Source organism: Asterias amurensis, chromosome 12 (genome assembly GCF_032118995.1).
Source record: "Asterias amurensis chromosome 12, ASM3211899v1".
In the NCBI taxonomy this organism is placed as follows: domain Eukaryota; kingdom Metazoa; phylum Echinodermata; class Asteroidea; order Forcipulatida; family Asteriidae; genus Asterias; species Asterias amurensis.
This window is the reverse complement of record NC_092659.1, coordinates 7097846-7121798: the sequence shown is the minus strand read 5'-3', so window position 1 is coordinate 7121798 and position 23953 is coordinate 7097846. Positions and strand designations below refer to the sequence as shown.

Here is a 23953-nt window from a genome sequence, read left to right as displayed (position 1 = left end):
ACCGTGTTCCTCTTAAAAGCAGTGGACACTATTGGTAATTACTCAAAATAATTAGTAGCATAAAACCTTACTCGATAACGAGTAATGGGGAGAGGTTGATGGTATAAAACATTGTGAGAAACGGCTTCCTCTGAAGTGACGTAGTTTTCAAGAAAGAAGTACATGTAATTTTCCATGAATTTGATTTTGAGACCTCAAAATTAGATTTTGAGGTGCCGAAATCAAGCATCTGAAAGCACTCAACTTCGTGTAACAAGGGTTTTTTCCTTCTTTCATTACTACAGTATCTCACCACTTTGACGACCAACTGAGCTCAAATTTTCACAGGTTTGTTATTTCAGAGTGAGGAGACTGGTCTTTGACAATTACCAATAGTGTCCAGTGTCTTTAAACAAAAATGGATTTCTGGTTAAAAATGGAGAAGGCACATCAAAAGGCAAAGGGATAGTTGATGAATTCAAAACTTTTCACTTACGACAACTATCACTTCCAGATCTTTGAGATATGTACGTTCTGTTGTAAGAATCTCCTTGGCAATGAAGTATGCTCTGTCAGGGGTATGGCGCTGTGTGGGGGAAGAAAAGAAACAAGAAATAATTCATTATCACCCATTCAAAGATTGTTTTTGTCAACGTAGTACTGATTTAAATGTAAAGGTAAGATTATCAAGAAAGATACAACAAAAGTTACAAGCAACAAACATTACGTTCGCATACATGTACATGTACATGTAGAATCCCTCCCCCCACCCATATAAATTAATAAATGTGTAGCGTTTCAGCGAATTTCAGCGAATGTTGCAAAGACGGTCATTCACCGTGCCGTCGATTTTTGTAAGCATTGGTAAGCCAATGGTAACATTGGTAAAGCGTGTAGAAGCGTTGGCATCATTCGTAAAGGCATTGGCAAGCTATGGTCTGATGGTAAACATTTGTAGTATATTCGTAAGATATTGGTAAGAAAAGGGCCACCCTAGGACGACCGAGGGGTGAGACCGAGATGGAAATATTCACTACCCAATCCGGTTTTTGGGCAAATTCACCTAGAAATTCAAATATTCATATTTGGAAGAATATTCGCCAGTGTGAGAGCAGCATAAAGGGTGCAGCGCCCCCTTTTAGACAACTTTGACAATTTGGGTATGGAGTGTTCAGTGTATACTTGTTGGAGCACTACGTGTAAACTGCTTACCTTTTTTCTGACTCCAGACTCTTCCTCTTGCACCACGGGTGGGGCACTCTCATTTGACTGGAAATTAGAAGACTCTGTTCTATTGGCAGCGGGGGACAGAAGGGGTGAATCTGCTGAAACGAAAGAATAAAAAACTATTCAATGCACACATTAACCGACACGATGATTCTTCACCCATAAAGCCCGGTTCATACTTCCTGCAAATGCAAAACAAATTTTGATGTCACAAATTCACAACAACCAATTCGCATCAGTTGAAATGTGCTCAACTCCTGCGAAACATTTGCCGCAAAAACAAGGACTGTGACGTTAAAATTTGTATCACAATCGCATTCACAGGAAGTATGAACTGGGATTTAGACATGGAGGTTTTGCATGGTAAAAAGATAATAAGAAATATCTTTTCAGGACCCGTTCATTCAAAATCAAATGAGATACATTAAGTTTATTTTTCAAAACTTCTTTCAAATATAATAGAAAGGACAAAATCTCTTCCATATCTCATGATTCAGATGACGATCTTTTTACCAACACTATTGGTGACTCTTTACCACTCTTGATGAGACTCCCTTGTTCTTGTCTTGATCTGAAACCTCTCCAACCTCATGGTCACCTTGTGATGACAGCAGACAGCAGTTCCAGCTGGAGTGATCTAGTTTGAACCGGTTCAAAGCAGCTATGCAGGGATTGAGATCCAGTTTGAACTGGAAATAAGGCAGCTACATGTACATGTACAATGTACATGTAGAAATATATGTAATAGTGGCTTTTTTTATTGCCCTCAAAATTTGCCACACAGTAATGCTCATGGCGCTCCCCTGCTCACTGGGCCTTTTATTTTATTTCTTAAACCGTCTCAGGTCCCTTGGGAGTATACAGCCTGTGATGCCAAATATGTGGTTCACCAAGCTATGATCCAGGCCAAAATGCTTTGGAAACCACTATAAACATTCTCTCACCCTTCCCCCGCTCAATGTTGATGGCAGCCCAGACATTGAAAGGGGGCATGGAAGCCTTTGTGCGGGGGCCTAACGAGATATGGCCGGGATTGTAGCCCATTCGCAAGAAAACCATCACTGCCCTCTCAGGTACCCATGTATCCCTGGGTAAAGAGAACTACATAGTAAAGTGTCTAATGCTCAAGAACACAAGTGTCATGACCCGGGATTCGAACCAACAGCCTGATGACTTAAACTTCAGAACTTGAGTCCGATGCACCAACTCACTCGGCCAAGATAAGTTAAACGCAAATGTACTAAAAACGATGCATGCCATGAGAAACTATTCAGACTGAAGTCTTGGTTGGAATGGCACAACACATTATACGATAAGCCATGCAACGTTGAAGCTAGGCTCAGATGGGAATCCAGTTTGTACTGGTTACAGTGTAGCAAACGAATTCCAGTTTGAACTGGTTACAGTGTAGCAAATGAAATCCAGTTTGAACTAGCACAAGGCAGCTATGCTGAGAATAGCAGCTACCTGAAGAAAAATAAACTGGATGGAACTGGATACAAACATGAAACCAGTTTGATTTGGTACAAAGTGGCTTTTGTGAGATTGAACTGGTTTAGCTTCATAGTCTACTCACTTACATCCAGTTACAACTAGTTTGTTGTCTAAACCTATCTCATTGTTGGTACAGCTACTGTAACTGTTGCACAAAACCAGTTCGAACTGGTTGTAACTGGCTGTAACTGGCATGTCAATACTAAGCTGGTAACTCATGCTAAGATAATAACCAAACTTGCCCTAACTGGTACCCTTCTCATTTTGTGAGCTCTTTATGGAAGTATTTTGTTATGGTCACTTGCAATGTCAATTTTTGTCACAACTCTGTTAGTATTTTAATGTGATGATGTGATGATGGAATGACAGCAATGATTTGTCTGTAGAAAACACAAAACGTAAAAATTAGAAAGAAACAGACATCAAAACTGAAATGAAAAGATTACTTTATTCAGCTTTTAAAATTCACATCAAAATTTAAATGTTTTGAAACCATACATTACTCATGCTTAACTTGGCTTTTAACAGGAAAGTAAAGACACTGATAAGATGAAAACATCAACAGAGTTTCCTCAAAAAGTCATTTAAAAAAGTTGCATCATCAAAATCTCATCCAAACTCTCGCGTCATCTCCAAAAATGTTTAGAGGAGAAGAAACCTTTAAATGCTGTTTTATGGATTAAATAAACCATTTGTCGAAAATGATCACTTAGTTCATGTACGATTACATTTTGTTCTAAGAATTAATTTTTCTTTTTTGTAGCTGCACATTCTTGGGACAGGGCTCAATCTTTTTTCCCCGCTTTTTGTTTCCCCCTCTCTCTGTTCTGTTTTTTTTTTTTTTTTTTTTTTTTGAGGCGGTGGGGGTATTTCATAGAGGACATCAATTATTGTTGGTTTTAAATGTTTCTGTGATTGTTCAGAGCATGAACTGTTTAAGCGCTTTCATCAGGCACATCCATTATTTACATAAAACGATAATCTTACACAAACCCATGCCACTCGTACACAAAATTTCAGCCATCTTTAGGTCAAGTTCCAATTCTAAGCCACCACAATCTGCCCCCTAACCTTGCTCCTACTTTTGTGGAAAAAACTGCCACCTACTTTAACAGACAAGCCATTTTTGTTTCATGCTTTGAGAACTTTTGTTGGGTTCCCTATTTGTTGCAGTGTAGTCACAGCAATGAAATCAATACAAAAAAGGGACCATACTAAATAATGTGCCAAGAAATTTGCACCCCGCGATAATCTGATAGCGCCCTCTTTTGACATAATTTCCTCAGTCCTTGTTTATATGGCACATTTAAACATGGCCATGTGATCTTCTCTCGACCAATCAGAATGGATAAACTGTCCCTGGTACATGAATGCCATTTCCAAATCTGTTCTAAACTGTCGCGTAATTTTTTTTGTCATTTCATAAAAACACAAAACTGTGCAGTACTGTTTTTAAGAAATTTCACAGTTCATTTGAATAGTGGTAAACCGGTAGAATTCTACCAGATGCAGTTTCACTGCTTTGTCACTAAAAAACAACATTTTTTCAAATTAAAAAAATAATTCTTCTAATCACTTTACGCTATCCATAATACAAAATTCTCAACAAGTAATTTACAATAACCTTAAACTTAAAAAAAAAACTACAAGAACGAATTGTGCAATTCTAAAAAATAAAAAATAAAAATAATAATAATTATATCACAGTACTTTTTCATTATTGCAGGAATGGTACAGCTTTTTTAAATAGAATACAGTTATTATTTAAATGGAGTTACCTCCATATGCATTTTTAAGTCATTATTTTCAGAAGAAATTGCTTCTAAAAGGACAAAAAATTCCCACTTATTAGAAACGCGGTTTTTAAAATGTGTTTGGTAATGCAGCCCTATTCCCAAGGGAAAGGTTTCCCATATTTTCCATATGGAAACATTCCTATATCTTCTGCACGGATAACAAGGAATTGTTTTAAAATCATGGAAGCTCAGTACTTGATATACAGAGATTTAAAAGCTCGTACTTAGTTCAAACATGGAATAGATACACGTTTCCCCCCCCCCCCAAACTATGCGCAAGAATACATGGTTTATTAGTTTGGGTAAACGGGCTGCAAATAAATAACCGAATGCCATTTTGCTGAATACGCAGAGATTTAAAAGCTACATGTAGCAAGTTTTAAAACGGAAAAAATACACATTTCCCCCCCAAACTGTGCGCAAGAACACATTGGTTTATTATTACTTTGGGAAAACGGGCTGCAAATAAACAATTGAACGCCATCGCGTCTTTCCACAGTGATATTAAAAAGGCACCAGTTTAGATTTTATCATAGTATAATTGCTTATTTTAGTCAGAAATGCTTTATACTATCGAAGGCTGCCATTCTTCTAAAACAGTAAGTTTTTATTGCCAATAATTTTACGAGTGATTACCAAATGTATACTATCGCTTTAAGTTTGAGCAAGAGTACTGCATCTCGGGGTGTCACCATGAAAGGACTTCAAATCGCAGTAATTTGACTAATCTTCATGTATCACATAACCCTATAAGTACTGGCATTTAAACTAAAGCTTGTTTAGGTAAATTTAAACTATTTCATAACTTATTTACATTAAAAGTCGATTCAAGTACTGATCTTTACTGACCTTTTATCGTATAATTTCTGAATACAAAAATCATAACTGTGAATAATCAAATCTATCCTAAAAAAAAAAATAACACAATCATTTACATTCAAGCAAAACGTACATGTGTAAATCTGTGAGCCAATTAGTAAGTACCATTTAGAATAAAATTTCTGATGTATAAGTAAACAGTATTAGAAAACAGGTTTAAATTGAAAATATAAAGCCTTTGTTTTTGAAAAAAAAGAAAAATATTTAACTTAAAACAAGAAAAACGTAACCCATGTTGCTATTAAACAGTCCAAAGTTTTTGCTTCATGGTAAATTTTCAGAAATTGTTCAAAAAAGAAAACGTTGTCAAAAACTCAACACTTTGCCATGTCAGGGCGGACGGTGGTAATTATACAGAAATAAACAATCTCTAAAAGGTTAAACTCTGTTCTCTAAGGTGGTGTTTCTATGACTTAAAAAAAAAAAATAGTAACTTCAGATACATTTTGCGATCCTTCTGTTGGATCAAAATTAATGTAGTACTTGAGAAGACGTCCAAACTACGATAACAAATTCAAAAAATAGACTCTTAAAAATTTGACAAAGACGGCACCATATGAAATTAAAACTTGATAAGATTGGAAGATAATCAAAGTAAGTTTGGAAATGCATCAAGAAGTAAAAAAGAATTTATAAAAAAAAGCGAAAAAAAAAAACAAAAAAGCCCCACAAAATTTTTCAAACGAACAAAATAAAAATTTACCGCTGAAATATTTAAGCATCAAATACAACTTCCCGAAAAATAAAATCTTCACACAAATATTTTTAATTTCATGTCTTTATACATGTACATGTATCTCATGTAAAGCTTATTGATACGCTTATTGTAAAAATGCACTACATAAGAACTTGTTTTGATTATTAATATCTCCATACAAGTTTTGTTTTTCAAACCTTCAGAAATAAAGAAGCGACTTTAAAAAAAAAATCTAAAATTGTTGTGAGATGATGCTTGGTTTTTCTAGCATCAAATTGTCTAACTTAATCGAACAACATACTTGTACTTTGGCGATGGACGGATGACGCATCGCCGCAGTAATTATAATTCTTGATGAATGCCAAATTTGTTTGATTGTCTTCACTAGCACACTTTCATCAGAAGAAAGAAAAAATGGAAAAAAATGGTAGTTAGAAAGAAAACCTTTAAACAGACCAGCAGTTTTTTCCAGAAAGAATGGACAGTTTTTTTAAATTGTTCTCTGAAAAGTACTATACTACGAAAAACGCTTAAGAACACCACCTACACGTACACTTCTAATAAAGCAGCCCAACTGTTTTCCCACAAAGAATTGAAATTTTGTTAAATTGTTCTCTAAAGAGTATACCTTACCTAGAATATAACTACAAAAAATGCTTAAGAACACCACCTACATTTCTAAATAAGCGAGAGAAACTTAAGCACCCACAAAATTCCTTATCCCTATAGCAACTGCAACAATAAACCTGCAGAATTTAGCATCAAATTGCAACTATATTCCTATAATTCTATAATTCCTTAATTGGCACTAAGTTCGCATGAGTTGTAAATTAAAACATGTATCTCTACCACTAATTCAATTCCTTCTTTATAGTCATGGAAATTTAAAGGACGAACAAGAGTAACAAAAGATAATAGAGATAAGTTCGGCCATGTTGTAATTGCTTTTGTTTGAAGTTGCCCTCTTTAAGAGTAGCTGTGATTAAACAAAACAATTATTCCCTACCAGAGCTCCTATTGGTTGTTTGCACGATGGAACCTTTTTCAGTGGACCAATCACACGCTTTCATTGTCAGCATAGAACGGGTTCTCACTGGTCTAGACTGGTTAGGATGAGTTAGCAGATGATGTTAGTACACACTGTGCAACTGATCTCAGTTTGATTTTACTTTAAGAGATCTCGGTAGGGAAGTTCTAAGCATGATAAATCTGAACCAATACTCTAGAGTGATTTATCTTTTTTAAAGTATGTCAAACAAACCCTTTTTTTTTTTTTTTACTTAATTGCTTACACTTCAAGGCAATATTGATACAAGGCAAAAAGGTTTGTGATTTTATCACAAAACTGAAAATGAAATTAATATTGAGCCAAGCTCAATCTTCCAAACACTGATTATCAATTCTTATTGCAACCTTGCTTTTCAGTTACGAATGTCTTTGATAAAACTGTATATAAAAACTACCGTTATGAAATTTTGACAACCAGAATTTAGGTTTCACTAAAACTTAGTACAGAGATATCAATATTTGAACCAATACAATAATTATAATACTAAGGCAAGTCTTTATAATTTGTAATTTAACTCAAGGGTATACTTATAAATCTTAATGTTTGTCATATTCTGCAATTCTTCCTCCACCTCTGAAATTTAAACTTTTTGTAACCGTGAAAACTTATTTTGATTCCCTTAAAAAAAGAACTCTTCCACATCAAAGCGGGGGAGTCCCACACTGGTTTAACTATTGATCTGTGTTATACTGACTGGACATACGGTTTTGCCGTTATGTGAAAGCCACTCCATGATATATTGCCACTCCAAAAAAGCCTGGTTGCATAGACAAAATGGGGTGTGTTGGATAAGTTTCTCCATGTGTATCAGGGGTTTGCACTCATTGTAGCCACCAGAGACCCGCTCGTGAGCTGGGTCCGTGTTGACTTAACGGGGCAGACAAGAGTATCAAGTGATGGCTACATGTACATGTAATTGAACGACTCATGTAAGCTAATCGAATGCACCAATAGACCTTTATACTGGTGTGGCCATCTTGATTTTACTCCAATCCAACTCATTGTAACCAAACTGAGGCTGGCAGGACAATAACCTGGTGCCATGTTTGCACAATGAATGTTAGCATTCATTACTCTTATTAAAAACAGGGAACATGACCAATATGGTGACAGCATGTTTAAGGTCTTTTGATGGCTGCAATGCCACTGGGTGGCATGTTGGCACTCCCAACAAAACCAGTTACTGCAATGAGCAAGTTCAGTCTCGACCACTGGGTGATTTGTCCTGTTACCCGGGATGTATTTCATGCATAGGTAACCTTGGAACATTGACTAGTTGTTGAAAATTGGTTGCTGATCGGAAATGCCCAATGCTGACACAGAAACGGCTCTCTCCAATGCACATGGATTTTTCTTTTGTTTCTGCATCTTATTTGTATCTTAAGGTTTTTTTCTTTTCTTTTTCTTTTATGAAAGTCGCCAGACACACAAGGCCTGAAGGCCACTTCAAGGTGTGAGCTACAAGTATTATATATTTTTTTCCAGAGGCCGTTGCCACCTACTCCTAGGGCTGAAACAGGGTTACCCCCTTTACAGTCCATACGGATGTTGGCTTGGGTATCACCAATCCGAAGCCTGGCCGGTAGAGTAGAAAGCACTACCTCCCCAATTTCACGAAAAGTGTTTCATTTTGAATATTTTTGGATGGGAGTGGCAACATGGTCCTGCAAGGCCTCATCCGGCAGAACCCCTATCCAATCAGTATCATTTTTCACAGGTTAGTCTTCAGACAGGTTCCTAGTAGATTGAACAACTTAATATTGCTCTTTAAATGTTCTAAAACCCGGTGGTTTATTAAAAAACGTTTCTTTACGGGGTCTTGACAGATACTAAAAGGCTTTATCTTGGCAGACGGACCACAGTTGCAGCTAGCTCAAAGCAAGAGTGTACACATGCAGTATGTTCCCCCGCAGTTCTCAATCGACTTTCACAATGAAATATCTGACAAATACTGTCAACAAACATCTTTTAATTTTTTTATTCAGAATAAAAATCTTTTTTTTTTCCTTTTCTTTTTAGTATACATTGCATTTTGACGTCAGTCTCAGTCAGTAACTGCTTGGATGCATTTGGTTGACAATTTCAACAATTTGAATTTGATTACACAAGACTTCAATATTATTAAAAAAAATTCCTGCATACATTTGCATATTATTTGCATAAACATAATGAGATACTGCATATATATACTCCGTATAGGACAGTAACAGACACACAACTGATGAATGGTGCTTAATAGGCATGCCACGAGAACCAGTATGAAGCAGATAAAAAGAAAAGAAAATCCATTTTTAAATCGTTAATACTAAAGAACAACCGACGGTGCAGTTATGGGGGGGGGGGCGGGGTGGGGTTGAAGGGTTATAAAAGGTGCCGTTATAAAAGGAGTTTTGGGGTGTGAGGGTGGGATTCAAGGGAGGTCAAGTTAACAAAAGGGTGTAGTGACAAGTTTAAAAGCGCTGTGTTGGAGTTATATGTGTGTGTGGGTGAGTCACAAAAGCAGTAACGGGTCCTTCGGAGCCCAATCAGCACCTAAATTACTGGCTTTACGAAATGAAAAAAAAAAAAAAAAAAAAAAAAAAACTAAACTAAACCATACGACTTTAAACGGTTACAAACCTACATGTGTATGTTGGACACCCCTGTGTTTTGACCCCCCTATAAATGTATGTCCTTAATCACAAACCTGACTCAAACAGTTCAGCCAGGCACTAGTTATTTAGTAAAGATAATGACAAGTTCAGGAGTAACTGGGCATGCAAGTCGAAAGAACACCGTCTGACTGACTCTGAAGCCTCTTGGTTTCAGTCACCAATCTTGCCAGTAACAAATTGTATATTTGGCACGGTACATATGTAGTTTGGCAAGTTTCTGGTAAGCTGGCTCATTCTGGTAAGCATAATTTTGTTGTGCTTGGCTGCTTTTTGTGCTTTAAACAGCTCTCTGAAATTGAGCCTAGGTTCCCATCCAAAACCATTTAATCCCTCTCAGCGAAGAGCAAGGTTGAAATGGCTGTTTTGTATCCCAACGCCAGTTCAAATTTATTGAATACAATAATGAAGCAGAGATAGCAAAAAGCCAGGACCACAGTGTGCCTACATGACAATGCAACAAAACTATATTAACTGTACTGTGCAAGAAGACAACTACAAAATGGTTCTGATTCTACAACAAGGCTCAAATCCAGTTAAAATCTCACACAATGCACGCCGAAATAACCAAGCCCAGCACAAAGTGGTGAAACTGCTGATCTTGAATACAAGCAAGCACTGCTCGGCAATGTTGATTTTGGTCAAGACAGCTGAACTCTCCATGCGATTAACTCTGAACATGAGTCCAACCTCTATATACAAAAACGATCTGAAACATTCCTCCATGCAGAAAATTTACATTCCAAATTGCTCTCAAACTATTCAATTATTCCACCGGTGGAGGGTCTTAGATCGAACAGCACTTCAAAAAAAGTCATAAATATTTACTGTCAAATTACAAAAACCTAATAAATTCATTGCATTGAATGTTCTTCTAATGGTTTACATGAAGTTCAGAACAGGTTAGCATGGCGAAGACTTTACAGCCATCAAAGAGCACTTTAAAAAGTCCTAAATATTTACGGTCAAATAACAAAAACCTAGGAAATTTACTGCATTGAATGTTTTTTTTTTAGACTGATATACATGACATTCAGAACGAGCTAATGGCAAAGATTTTAGAGCGATCGAACAGCACTTCGAACTTTTTAAGTCCTAAATATTTACTGTCAAATTACAAAAAACTAGGAAATTCATTGTACTGATTGATTCATTTTGTTTTATTGATGTCATCGTGTATCTGGTTTTGAGTAGGTAAATGCCAATTTATTTTAAGCGAGACTTTTTAAACTAGCACATTTCCTGTTGGAAAAGGCATAGTGTTTATCTAAAAAGGGAAAGGATGTTTACAGACATAAGGATGTTGAGTAACGAAACTACACTTTCAGTGGGCCAGAATCACAAATATTTATAACATCCTATGTAAGCTATGGTTTTTAAATGCCTCATGGGCTTTAACTAGAATCCGCATAGCTGCCAATGCTTGCTCTTTGCAATCAAGGATATTTTGTACACCAATCAGGGATATATTTCGTAGAACTGTACGTTCAACATATTAAGGACAAAGTTTCCATAATCAGGGGGGATTGTCAAATAATTTTGGTATCATGTTCAGGAAAACATTATTTTTTGTTAGCAAACGTTCTTCGGAACCGGTAGAATTGGCAGCTCTCCATTTGGGTCAGTAGAACATGGTACAATATTTGAAGGGAGAATGCGGAATGCTTTCTATTTTGTTCTCGCTTTTGGTGATGGGTTTGCTTCTTTCAAGAAGGCTCGAGGTTAGGGTTAGCAAAGTCCTGAAATCAAGATAAATCCTGAGAAATAACAAAACAAAACAGAAATCAAATTCGTGGAAAATTGCTTCTGGAAAATTACGTTACTTCAGAGGGAGCTGTTTCTCACAATGTTTAATACTATCAACCTCTCCCCCGTTACTCGTTATCAAGAAAGGTTTTATGATAATAACTATTTTGAGTAATTACCAATAGTGTCTACTGCCTTTAAGCATCACTGGGGGACAGATATAAGTTCTGTATAAGAAGCCACTTTTATTATTCTCATTATATTATGATTATTGTTATAAGGAGAGGGATTGATTTATGAATTAGTACATGTAGCTGTGACTCAATGATTGTTTCACGAATGATGACAACAATTAGTACTGACTGATAATACAAAAATTAAGCCTATAATAAACATTTATCATGCAATATGACTGCATAGTATTCTTTGGGATATTTCAGAAAGAACTTGAATACAAACAAAATAATATGGAATGGATTTCTGTTTTAGAATACAAATAAATTTGAAAGAAAATCTTACAAATAAGAGTACTGACACAATGGCATGCTGCTATGAACAGGCATGATACATGTACGTATTTGGCACTTAAAAAAAGTAGAAAAAACTGTGTCGAGTACAAGGGTCGATCTCTACATGTACAAGTACATGTAGACATGGTTAAGGTTTTAATGGCCTGCAGCCTTTTTAATACAAATGTTGCTGATTTTCTGAGGGCCACTAACAAAAAAATAACATTTGAAAATCAGATTTAAGTAGGAGGAGCATCATGACTGTATTGAGTACTTAATGAAGCAAATAAAGTGCCAACACAGGCTGCAGGAAAAGAAAGGGAAAAAAGTGTTGTTTTGTTTGCATAATTTACCCGCTTTACAACATACAAATCTATGTCTACTACATGTGCTCCCCAACACTTGAGTGACAGGAAAACTATGTGCATTTACTTCTAAATTATGGCCGAAATCTACCGGCAAAAAAATGGGGGAAACAAAAACTGTTTCGAGAACAAGGAGGATTTCTAAAACATGTTTTAAATTCATAGAAATCATTGAATGCCTAAGTACCCACAAATTTTTCACCAGCACTGTGTAAAAACAATGTTTGAGTAATCCTAACTTTATGGATACGTCTGATGCCTGAAATTAATCAGCTACAAAATAAACAAAAACAATTATGTGTATTGGAGTTTTGACGTCTGTTATACAATAAAGGTGTGTTCGTCTATCTTATGCAGAATGCTACACGATCAAAATATATTGTTTCGAAAACGTACATGTCCGGCAACATTGCATGCTTTGTATTGTAATTGGTAGGTTTGTTATAAGAGATGCGGGTTGAAGGTAGGGTCATACTTTGGCAATGAGCTTAAAGAAAAAAAAAGGTGTAATTCCTCGTAAAAACTATTACTATGAAGATGGTAAATGGTAAGATGGTAAAGGCAAAAAAGCATCCAGCGAAATTATTTCGTCTGATCTGAGGTACCAACTTTGCATAACAAATCTGTAAAAGTACTCAATGCGGGTTGGAAAAAAAAACCACAGAATTTCCAAAGATCGCCTTGATGCTTGATGAGGGGACTTAATGAGATTCAGATTTCCCCGGTGTTATATTTTCTGAATGCTGAGGTCATAGAAGCGGTTGGTACCCGCTGTCACCTCCCTCAACCGCATGACATTTTTTGCTGTTTTCTCAGTCAGCTGAAACTGTCGCAGGCAAATTTTGTTTATCTTTCTTGATATGTTTGGGCTATGAATCAGAATTATGTTGTCAAATACCAAACTATGACCCAACCTTTAACAAAGTTAGAGTATGTTGCAATTCTGTAGCCTGTATAATGGTTGAAATGCATTTGATGCTTTTGTTGTTGCCAATATTGAAATAAATGTCTAAACACACAAAGCTGTGTTCTGTATTGAATCTTTGAAAAAAAATATAAGTGTACAGGAGGGATGTCGACTTCATAGCAAGACCATTTCTCATTAAACTTCACAGAGCACACAAGATGCAGATACAGATACCTCAAACTGAAATAGATATTTTTGTCCATAAATGCATGACCACTTAAAGAAGAATTCTTAAGACACTTGCAAAATAAACATGTTCAAAACTCTGTTTCTGATAATAGGACCGACAGGAGTGAGCAAAAATAAAAACTCTGAGCAGCTTGCGGAGGGTTTCTAATCAAAATCTTCTGAGCTTACCCCGGTCTCGGCCGAAAGGGCCGACAAGGGGGAAGCCATGTCCTGTAGGTCAGAGAATATACGTGAGCTATCTTCTAATGTGTTGGTGTAAAGAATACCCCCGTTCCCAATCGCATGCCTATTAAGCAAACCATTCTCCTCAGCTGAGCTACTGCTGCTGCTGTCACTCGAGGAGCCGGCGTCATCATCGACCACAGCCAAGGGGGCGTCGCCCTTTATCTTGGTCATGTGGGCGTCGGCTACCTCATAATGGTAGACGCAACTGTCGTCCGTGCTGCCAGAGGAGGTGGAGGAAGTTTCAGAATCGTGGAGGTCCCCGGCGAGGAGGAATCTCTCGCCGAGACTTTCTGTGTCATCGTCGGGGGTCGGGTACCCTACGATGTCAGGGCTGTTCAGGAGGTCCTCTAAACTACGGTCCAGGAACTCTTGCCTGGCGGAGTCCGCGCTGTCTGTGCTTTCCATGCTTTCTCGCTTGCTGACGCTTTCGGGACTGCTGCGGCTTATTGCATGATCTCGCTTGCTCGCGGCCACTTCTTGCTTGTGTGCATTGTTACGTGATGTCGAATCTGACACGCTTATATTGCCCGGCCGCACTATCATCTTCAACTCGGTGACAAAAGTACCGGGACGGGTCAGTTTCATTTCGCTGCTTTGAGGCGTGATGGTGACTCGGTCAGACGTCGGGGAAATCTGACCGTGCATCTTGAAAGATTTCGCACCGACCACGGGGGGAGGGGGTCTTTCGATTGAGCTCACCTCTGAATTATCGGTCATAAACTCTAAGGTAATTTTGTGGGTTTCGTCAGGATCTGTGTGACAAACACTTGAAACCTGTGATGCCTGAACCCTTCTTACTTGAGTAAACTCTGTTCTTTGAAACTCGGTAAAGCCCGACCTTTGATCTCCAACTTCTTTCTTGGAGACCAGGTACTGAGTTTTCTTCACATTCAACTGCACATTGGCCCTTGAACTTTGAACTCTAGTGACAGTTGACCTTGGAATATCAACCTCATCTCTAACGGTAGGATCTTTAGAATCTAGCCGAGTCGGTAGGGGCGGGGGAGGCATCTCAACTGGGACAAACTTTCTGTCTGGTTTGGGGGCACAGGGCGGAGGAACGGGTCTTGATGTGGGCAGAACAGGGGGAGGCCTCTGGTATAATATATGACTGATGTCTTGCTTCTGAAGGGGTGAAATGGGTGAGGTAAGGGGCGAGAAGGATGAAGTGGGAGTAGAAGGGGGAGACTCTGGTAGAGGGGACGAGGGCAAGGGTGGGGGTGGAGGAAGATCGGGAAGCATGTGGGCGATATTCTTCACTTTTCTAGGACTAGAGGTGTCTGATGATGGGGAAGACGTAGACTGGGGCAACATATCATCAAAACTAGTTATTTGATGAAGTTCGACTGTGGAGATTTGGGATAAGTGGGTCGGAGGATCAATGACTGAGACTTTAGGCGTTGGAGGTGGGGTTGGTGGAGGGGGAGAGTCGCGCAGGTTCTTGATTCTGTGGGAATCTAGAGCGGTTGGGGTTAAGGCCCTCACTAGGTCCGCCTCACTGAATGGTGAGATGAATGTATTGGCATTAATAATATCATCTGAGATAGGGTCACGACCCTTTTCCCGATCTAGCATTGTGTTTTGGGATACTGGGGCCTCCTCCAAAGGGGATTCTTCAAAGGTGAGCTCAATTGCGTTACGCTTGTCATAACCCTCCGGACTGAAAACCGGACTTCCGGTGGAAAAATCTGACAGCGCGCCACTCTCCATGGCGCACAGACTCTGCTGCGTCTCTGCCAGGCTTTGCTCTAGGAGCAGCAGTTCGGCAGACGTCTCGTCAAGGTTTACCTCTAGGCTCGTCAAGTTTTGATTCGTCTTTCCTAAGGTCACGCCTAGGCTACTGTCTCCGCTCTCTGTGTCGCTGCTGTCGGCAAATACCAACTGCCTTTCTTTCATGAACGAGGAGTAATCTTTGGGGCATTCGGGGTCATCTTCAGGAGTTTCGTCGTACCCCTTGTGGCCCATTTCAGATCCCTCCTCGTTCATCAGAGAATCAAGGCTCCGGGTCTCAAAACTCGGAGTCGTGGGCTCGTCAGTTGGACTTGCCAGCTCTGCAGCGATTTTCATCACCTGGTCAATGGTCGTGTTTAGTCGAATATCAGAGTCGGTCTGTTCTGTCTCAACATAATTAATACCATCACTAGAGGTGCTCCCATTGGAAGCGGCAGCCTGCATAGACCCTAAGAGCTCCCCACTAGTTTCGCTTCCTGCGGACCCCATTTCAGCTTCAACACTCTTAGTGGGAGATGCATCATCCGGTTCACTCACCACTGGCCTTTGAAGGTTCTCAAGAATCTCAAGCTTGGCCCTGTTCTCCCCGATCTCAAATTTCATTCCCATCCCCGGAAGCTCAAATTTCTTCCCCACCGAGTCGTCTTCGAACTCACTGAACATGGGTCCCCCTAACTTTTCAAGGATCTCTAAATCAAAACCCTCATCGATGGGGATCTCATCTTCGTATTCCAAGCCTTCCCCATCCTCGATACTCAAGGATCCGGACGAGGAACCAGAGCTTTCACTCTCACTCCTCGCCCGATCTGTCGAGGTGGGTGGGCTTCTCTCAAAGACTTCATCCTCCCTCTCTATCTCATCGGGCAGGTCTAGGATGACCTGCCGTCTCATCATTTCATAATCAATATCGATATGCAGGCTGCCGCTTGGGATGCTTATATCAGATGCATCAGTGGAATAATTCGTACTCAAACCCTCTGTGTTGTTGTGGTCTCCGTTGACGACTGGCAGTTTGACCTCCAGCTCCTGCATGGGTTCTGGTTTTGGCTTCAGGTCCTCGCTAACTGCAGCCTCTTCGGATTCCGGTTCCGTCGTTGACTCGTTTTCCAAGTGCACAGTCTCGCCATTCTGCTCTGGGCTGGACAGCACTTGAACGCTGTCTTCGTTAACTGTGTACTCGTAGGTAATGCTTGAATTGGAGTTGCCCTACAAATAAATAGAATAAAATCAGTGTTATTTGTTCTACTCCAACATACATAAATGACTAACTTTTGAAAAGGGAATCATTTGTTGACTGTTTGATTTCGGGATTGTGAAAAAAGTACAAAGGCATCCCTACATGTGCATGTACCATTGGTGTAGGGCTTAACCATGGTTAAATAGACCCTCCAGGCCAATCAATCACAATTTTTCAGATTTTTTCAAAGGGCAATCTCACACTTGGTTTTTTAAGAGAAAATTTAGGAATATCATTTATCCATTTAACGCATTCACGCAGTTGTTTCCAACTAATGCATGATGACCATAGAGTTATATATAAGCACTAGAGGACGCACTGTCCTACAATGTATATTATACGCGACCCGGCATGCAAGCAGGCGGCCATTTTCTAAGTTGACAAAACAGCATCGCGTAGTGTTCAATAAACACAAATGTGTATTTCATATTCAACGCGCATACAGAATGGCGCGCGCGTGTCTCCTTGCGGTCCCGTCGCGTTTGTGCAAGAAGCATCACCACTGCGCCCTCTAGTTCTTATATATATAACTCTATGATGATGACGCAGTGATCAAGCCAAAGACATAGCCATTGCCGCAAATTAAGCCACGGCGTAAGTTTTCTTAAAGAACACGATAGCTCACCTTGTGGATGGCTATTCTGGAGTTATCATGAACCGGGGTGGCTGGAGTAGATGAAGGCGTTGTGGGTGAGATGGACGTGGGGCTGTTGGCAGCATTTTCCCCCTGTCCGTTAGGGTACTCATCACCGTAGCTTAGGTCCGGAGCGCTGTGGTGATCGGGGACGACGTTCTCCGACAGTTGGATTGTTAGCGGGGTGGTTGTGCGGGGGGCTCCGAGGCTCCTTGTTGAAACTCGGGAGACGCTTGGACTGATGGGACAAAGAGTGGAGGGAAAAAAAACAAAAACAATAATGAGATTTTTCTTTCTGAAACCACCTGTTTACACAAACAGCATCTCTCTTAAAATTGATGATTGAAAGAGGATCTTCTGTTAGTTTCACTTTACAAAAACTCGTCAAGGAAACGATAAATACTTTCAGCAAAGAACCTTTTGAAATAAACTTTTTATCTTTTTTTTTTATAGCCACCTACATTTAAATAGGATTAAAATAATCTAATGGTTCAAAATACCAAAGGTGTAGTTTGCCTTTAAGAGTGATTTGGTAATAAAACAGGTAGAACACTTTGGGCTAAATTGCAATGTATAATAGCATGACACTTAACCATTGCTTCTTCCTTCGTATGGGACGTAAAGCCATTGGTCCCATGTGTTTTGTAGACACATGTTAAAGAACCCAGTGCACTTATCGAAAAGAGAAGGGGTTCGCCCCGGCCACCTGGCTTGACTGGCAGCATATTGCGCCACAGCACCTTGTAAACCATTACATGGTGCTAAGGATTAGGTCTTATATCTCAAACTTCGTCCCACTCCTTGCAGTAATAATACCTGGCACTTTGTATCCTTTGGCAAAAGGCGCGTTATAAATACGGTTATTATTATTATTATTAATTATTGTATACATGTAAGACTGTGGTAGGCATTTCTCACCAACTCTTATTGGACAGTACTCAAACTGCATTTGACGTCACAACCCTCCTTTCGCAGCGATATTCGCAAGTGAGTTGAGTAGAGTTGAACTGCTGCGAATTTTTCGTTGCGAATTTGTGCCGCCAACATTCGTATCACATTCGCAGAAAGTATAAACCGGGCTTTAGACCTCACAAGACCCAAACAGCCCCCTCACTGAGGTCAATGAAGAACGTCCATCTACTGAGAGTTGTGCGTGGTGCGTACACATTTCCATTGTTCTACCTTAGTGATGGCAGCTAATGCAATGGGTCTATTAAGAATAGAAGATTTTTATTTTGCAGTCTCAATGATTCTGCATGAGTAATAGCCGCTCTTCACTTACCCAAAGCCAGGTCTCTGGATGTATGTGACCCTCACGTCTTCTACTACTTGCTTTTGAGTTCGCCCACTGAAGAGAGAGAGAGATAGAGAGAGAGAGCATTAAAGGCAGTGGACACTATCGGTAATTACTCAAAATAATTATTAGCATAAAACCTTACTTGGTAACGAGTAATGGAGAGCTGTTGATAGTATACAAAATTGTGAGAAACGGCTCCCTCTGAAGTAACATAGTTTTTGAGAAAGAAGTAATTTTCCACGAATTTGATTTCAAGACCTCAGAATTAGATTTTGAGATCCCGAATCAAGCATCTTGTGTGAAAAGGGTGTTTTTTCTCCCATTATTATCTCGCAACTTTGACCACCAATTGAGTTCAAATATTCACAGGCTTGTTATTTTGTGCATACAGTATGTTGAGACACACCAAGTGAGAAGACTGGTCTTTGACAATTACCAAAGGTGTCCACTGTCTTTGAATAAAGAAAGATAAGGCTCAAGTTATTACAGACAGAATAAGTCACTTAGATGTAAAAACTATATGGAAATGCACAAAACAATTTTTTGTTCATATACACCTACATACAATAATGAAATCTGAAGGTAAATATTGGGAGCCTTTGAGCATTTTTCACAGAATGTGGGTTCGAATCCTGGCCTGGTCATGTCGCGACCCTTATATCCTGCAAGGCACTTTATTATGTTTGCTTCTCCCCACCTAGGAGTACAAATGGGTAAAGACAAGAGCTTGGGGGTACCCTGCAATGGACTGGCATCCTGTCCAGGGGAGGAATAGAAATATTCACAGTCGTTTGATGCCAAGGAAACACCGAAATATAAACACCGGCCTGATGAGCCAAATTGACTCGAGACAGACTTTACATTTGAGCATTGGGATAAGTTGGGCTGACACGCCTACAAGGGTTCCAAACAAAAATGAGAGCAGACTACTGTACCTGTAACGGAATGTTGAACCCCTACTCATGAGTCTCCGTCGTGGCCTGCGGCCGTGTCGCGACTGAGTCAGTCGGAAGAACGTGTGGTGCTCCACGCATGTCTTCCAGAATCTCTTGCACTCGTTGCGCGCTGACATCATGAATTCAACGGTACTCCGAGGGTAGCCCTGGATAGAAACGGGGAAAGGGGGCGGAACGGTTGGAGAGATTTAAGGGGGGGAGATTCTTGTCAAACATGAAGATGTAACGAAAGAAAATCAAATAAACAATTTGCATCCCCTTAACTTAAGGTGATCCCTGGCTGCTGCAACCAAGGTTGTATTGTAAAACTGGGTGTGATCCCATACAATTTTATGCCTTCTGACTGGCACCCCCAAGCAAAGATACATTATTGACTAAATTGGGAGACCGCAAACCATGTTTCCGAAGGTCACAGGTTTACATGTAGTAGGTCTCCTACAAGTCCAAATTTGTGGTTCAACCCCAAATAAAACAAAAATTGGAAAAGAAGAAGAAAGTGGGGATAGCAGAACACTTATCATATATGACCTTCTGAATGTATTTCATATAAATATATAAACTGCTTCGACACTTCAACAAGACTAAAAACTACACTTTTAAACACTACACAACTATAAATAGTAATACTCCGCATACACATGTACGTACACATAACTAAATCAACAGAAATTAACAGTTTTTAGTCATGTCAGTGTTTGGGACCTGGATTTGCATTTTTTGCCTCTTTCAGTAGTAATCCTGTTATTTTTCAAAAGATGATTACACAAATAATATTGTGCCAAAAACGAAGAAGAAAAAAAGGCTACAACACTGCACTTTTCAAGGCAAGGTGTTAAGTTTTGTAATTACATCACAAGTCAAAGACCAATAAAATGTACTTGATAAATAGCCCTGAAGAGCTGTTGATATTATGAACAATTTATTGGAAATGACCCCTTTGAAGTAATGTATAGTTATAGAGAAAGAGGTAATTTTTCAACCCTAAAATTTGAATGTGAAAAAGGCTTCAGACTTGAAGCATTTCTCAGGCATCTGAAAGCACCCAATTCTATGCAGCAAGGGTATTCTTTCCCTTCACTATTTTCTTGTAACTTTGATATGACCAATTGATCTCAAATTTTCAAAGGAGTGTTTTTGTATACATACATGTATGTTGGGATACACAGTTAGGATACTGGTCTGAGACAATAACCAAAAGTGTACATTGCCTATAAACCGAAACTGAGCATCAACGTTTACCATATACCCGACCTCCTATTGTAAACAATTATACCCTAGGACACAAAGCACAAAACTATTTCAATGACCTTTGGCATTTCAGGCTACCTTCGGCATGACTGCAATAAATCACTGATGGTGACTAACAACAGCTTCAAGTGGACTTTAAACAATTAGTCATACACGGATGTTTTTTTTTAGTCAATTTAGAAAAAAGGGGGAGGGGCGCCTCACAAAGACAAGCCAACAGGCCTGGAATTTCATCTTTTGAGAGGGCAAAGCCAGGTTAATTTTTCAGGAGACCTCCAATGGAACAACTATGTGTGTGAAACATGTGTAATAAAGCAGAAATCTGCTTAGCAAATTTCTTGGCTAAGCAAGAAATAACCGAGGTACCGGTCAGAGCAATGGTAACTGTATGGTGTTCTGGCTGGTGAATTTTTTTTTTTGCTAAGTGAGTCTTGTGCTGACAAGGCTTTATGAAATTGGGCATTGATTGGGTCACAGATGACAAGAGAGAGTACTTGAAAGAGTTTTTCACAAGAAAACACACAAGACAGTCACAACGAATAATAACAAACTTTGTCCTCACACTTACGAATCCCTCCGGGTGCAACTTGACCAGGAAGCGTTTCCGCTTGAAGCTCAGCTTCCTGATCTTGGCCCAGGAGAAGGTGTTGATGCGGGTGTTGTTGTGGAACACCAGGACGCCCTGGTGCGAGACGGCGAGCTGCAGCTGAACATTCTCGTAGTCCCGGGCCGCATGGAGGCGCACGCCGTACATCTCTAGACGTCTCGCGACGTCCAGAAGGTTGAAGTCGGCGTCAGCTGGCGTCTGCCCACTGAGGAGAATAGAGAAAGGGTTCCAAAAAAGCAGAAAAGTATCAATAAATGTTTTGTAATGGAAGGTCAAGCTGTGATAATCTGTTTGATTGAAAAAAGTATGTACATTGTACGCTTCCTATAGAGCTGTCACCATGTTGGTCTTGTTACTTGTTTCCAACAACAGCAATTAATGCTAACATTCATTGCACATTGCACCAGACTCGGTTCGTTTACAATGAGTTGAAATGGTATAAAATCGAGATGACCACACCGTGATAAAGGTCTATTTGCTGCTACTTGTACGTAAATAATTTAAGTAATATTTAAATTTTTGCATGGTGGAAGTAAAGGTGAGGTTTGCAGACGCATGTAGCACAATCTCTTTTGAGTGGTGATGGATCTGAAAAGAACCGGTGATTGAAAACTCACTGTTGCGATCACTATGCTCCAATTGTCCTCAGGATCGAAATGTTGAGTTGTCAATCACTGATTCTTTTGACCTCTACACACGCTGCCCGGCCTCAGCTTTAATTGAATACAAATTCACATATTGGATACAAATTCAAAGGTATGTTGAAATGATGCCATTTCTACCGTTCGGTAACCCCTGGGGTTATAGATTCCATAGAGCTTTTGGAAACAGTATCCACAGCACTAGAGAAGTAGACCAAATGAGCAGGATTTCTTAATTTGTATAAAAATATTGTCTGATTTTTTTTCACCAGGCCGACATAAAAAGTCTGAATTCAGCCAAAAGTCTGAACAATCTCATCCCTGTCATGGTCATGCCTGTGAGACCAAGGTATTAAGTACAGCAGGCAAGAGAAAGTTGTACTTACATATGATTCTTGTGGTACTCCTGTATTTTACTCTCCATGGCTCTGGTTTGATTGGGAACAAATCTAAACGCTGTGATGTAACGTCCATCGTCGTGCTCTGGGCTGCTAAAGTCACCCACTTCAGCTGGTTGGATAAAACAGACAAATACAGTCAATGACTGCCATTAGAGTCAGGGCTTAAGTTTGGATGGAAAATCCTCAAGATCACAGGGCTGGTATGTATGTAGCTAAAGATATCTAAAGGAACATAATTTTTTTTTACAAGACATGCAAGACCAGAAAAATTAAATTAGAAAAAATTTTGTTGCATTTAGCACGTTTAACTGTTTTTTATTTGAGTAAGTACAACCACTAAGGCATGTGCAGTGTAAGGGATATTTTACCTCATTCTGTCTTTAATATGACATGAGTATACCATGTATACTGCATTACTCAACAGGTAATTGATAGCCTCAAAGCCAAAATTTGATTATAATTTGTGCCTATTATTACATAGTGAGGTGCAAGTTCTCAGTTGAAAAACACAATACCTGTCAGATTTGTCTAGTCACAGGCCGACACGAAGCGGATCATTCCGCGATGGAATGGAAATAAGCTGTGTGTGAACAGCTTTTTAGGCTGTCCTTGACTTTGTAAACCGTGTAATTTCCTTTGTATGTTTCATTGTACATGTAATGCCTAATAAAATAATAATAATAACAAATGTACAATTTACAGTGAAGTACAAATGGTTTTCTGCTTACCTTGCAGCATATAGGATGCCATAAGTGCAGCTGTATTCTCCGAGCATGGCAACCTTCCATTTGACAAATCCTTCTTGATTTGAAGAGCGTACAGATACCTGAAAATGAATCCATCAAGAAAGCTTGTTTAAATACTGAAAGTTTATTGAGCGCATATTCGGTAGTGATCACACAAAAGGGACTTAAAAATTTCTACAAAGGGAAGTGGCCTTTCAATTGGTCTGGAGACAGGTCATAATTTTGGTCTCGGAACTCTAAAGGTCGATCTCAAAAACTGTTAATAATAATTATAATAGTGGCTTCTTATAGGGTTCGAATCCATCATTCAGTGACTCTCATAGCGCTCTATTGATGTTAATAATTTATCCTGAGGTACGTGTTCATGGACATGTGGATCTACTTTTTGAGTGTTGTGGCGCAATATGCTGCCAATCAAACCAGGAAAACCGGGGCAAACCCCTTCTCTTTTCGATAAGTGCACTTGGTTTTTTTTGCACGCTTTACGCAACACACGAGACCAATGGCTTTACGTCCCTTTTTGACGTACATGTAGGAAGCAATCATGGCAATACGTCAAAACTGGCACTAAAACCCACACTTTGCTCATCAGAAACAGAGCTTGAGTCAAGTGATCTTATTTGCTAGACCATGACACGCCACTATCAAAGTCAAAGTGAAAT

General features: G+C 39.3%; 1 protein-coding gene across 6 annotated transcripts in view; it reads right to left on the bottom strand.

Moving 5' to 3' along the window:
* LOC139945211 (FERM, ARHGEF and pleckstrin domain-containing protein 1-like) overlaps positions 1-23953 on the bottom strand; it is an 88258-nt gene that overhangs the window by 22384 nt on the left and 41921 nt on the right. For 2 of the 6 annotated variants that reach the window (XM_071942505.1, XM_071942509.1), the window contains exons 6-14: positions 23274-23371; positions 22531-22654; positions 21459-21708; positions 19628-19794; positions 18678-18743; positions 17387-17633; positions 16493-16730; positions 1192-1304; positions 476-565 (exon numbers count right to left, since the gene is read on the bottom strand). In XM_071942505.1, the coding sequence (XP_071798606.1) occupies positions 476-565; positions 1192-1304; positions 16493-16730; positions 17387-17633; positions 18678-18743; positions 19628-19794; positions 21459-21708; positions 22531-22654; positions 23274-23371 (1393 nt within the window). Of the gene's footprint in view, positions 1-475; positions 566-1191; positions 1305-3129; positions 16731-17386; positions 17634-18677; positions 18744-19627; positions 19795-21458; positions 21709-22530; positions 22655-23273; positions 23372-23953 lie in introns of those variants that run through there. The other 4 variants (XM_071942508.1, XM_071942510.1, XM_071942507.1 and 1 more) reach the window with 3 other exon arrangements.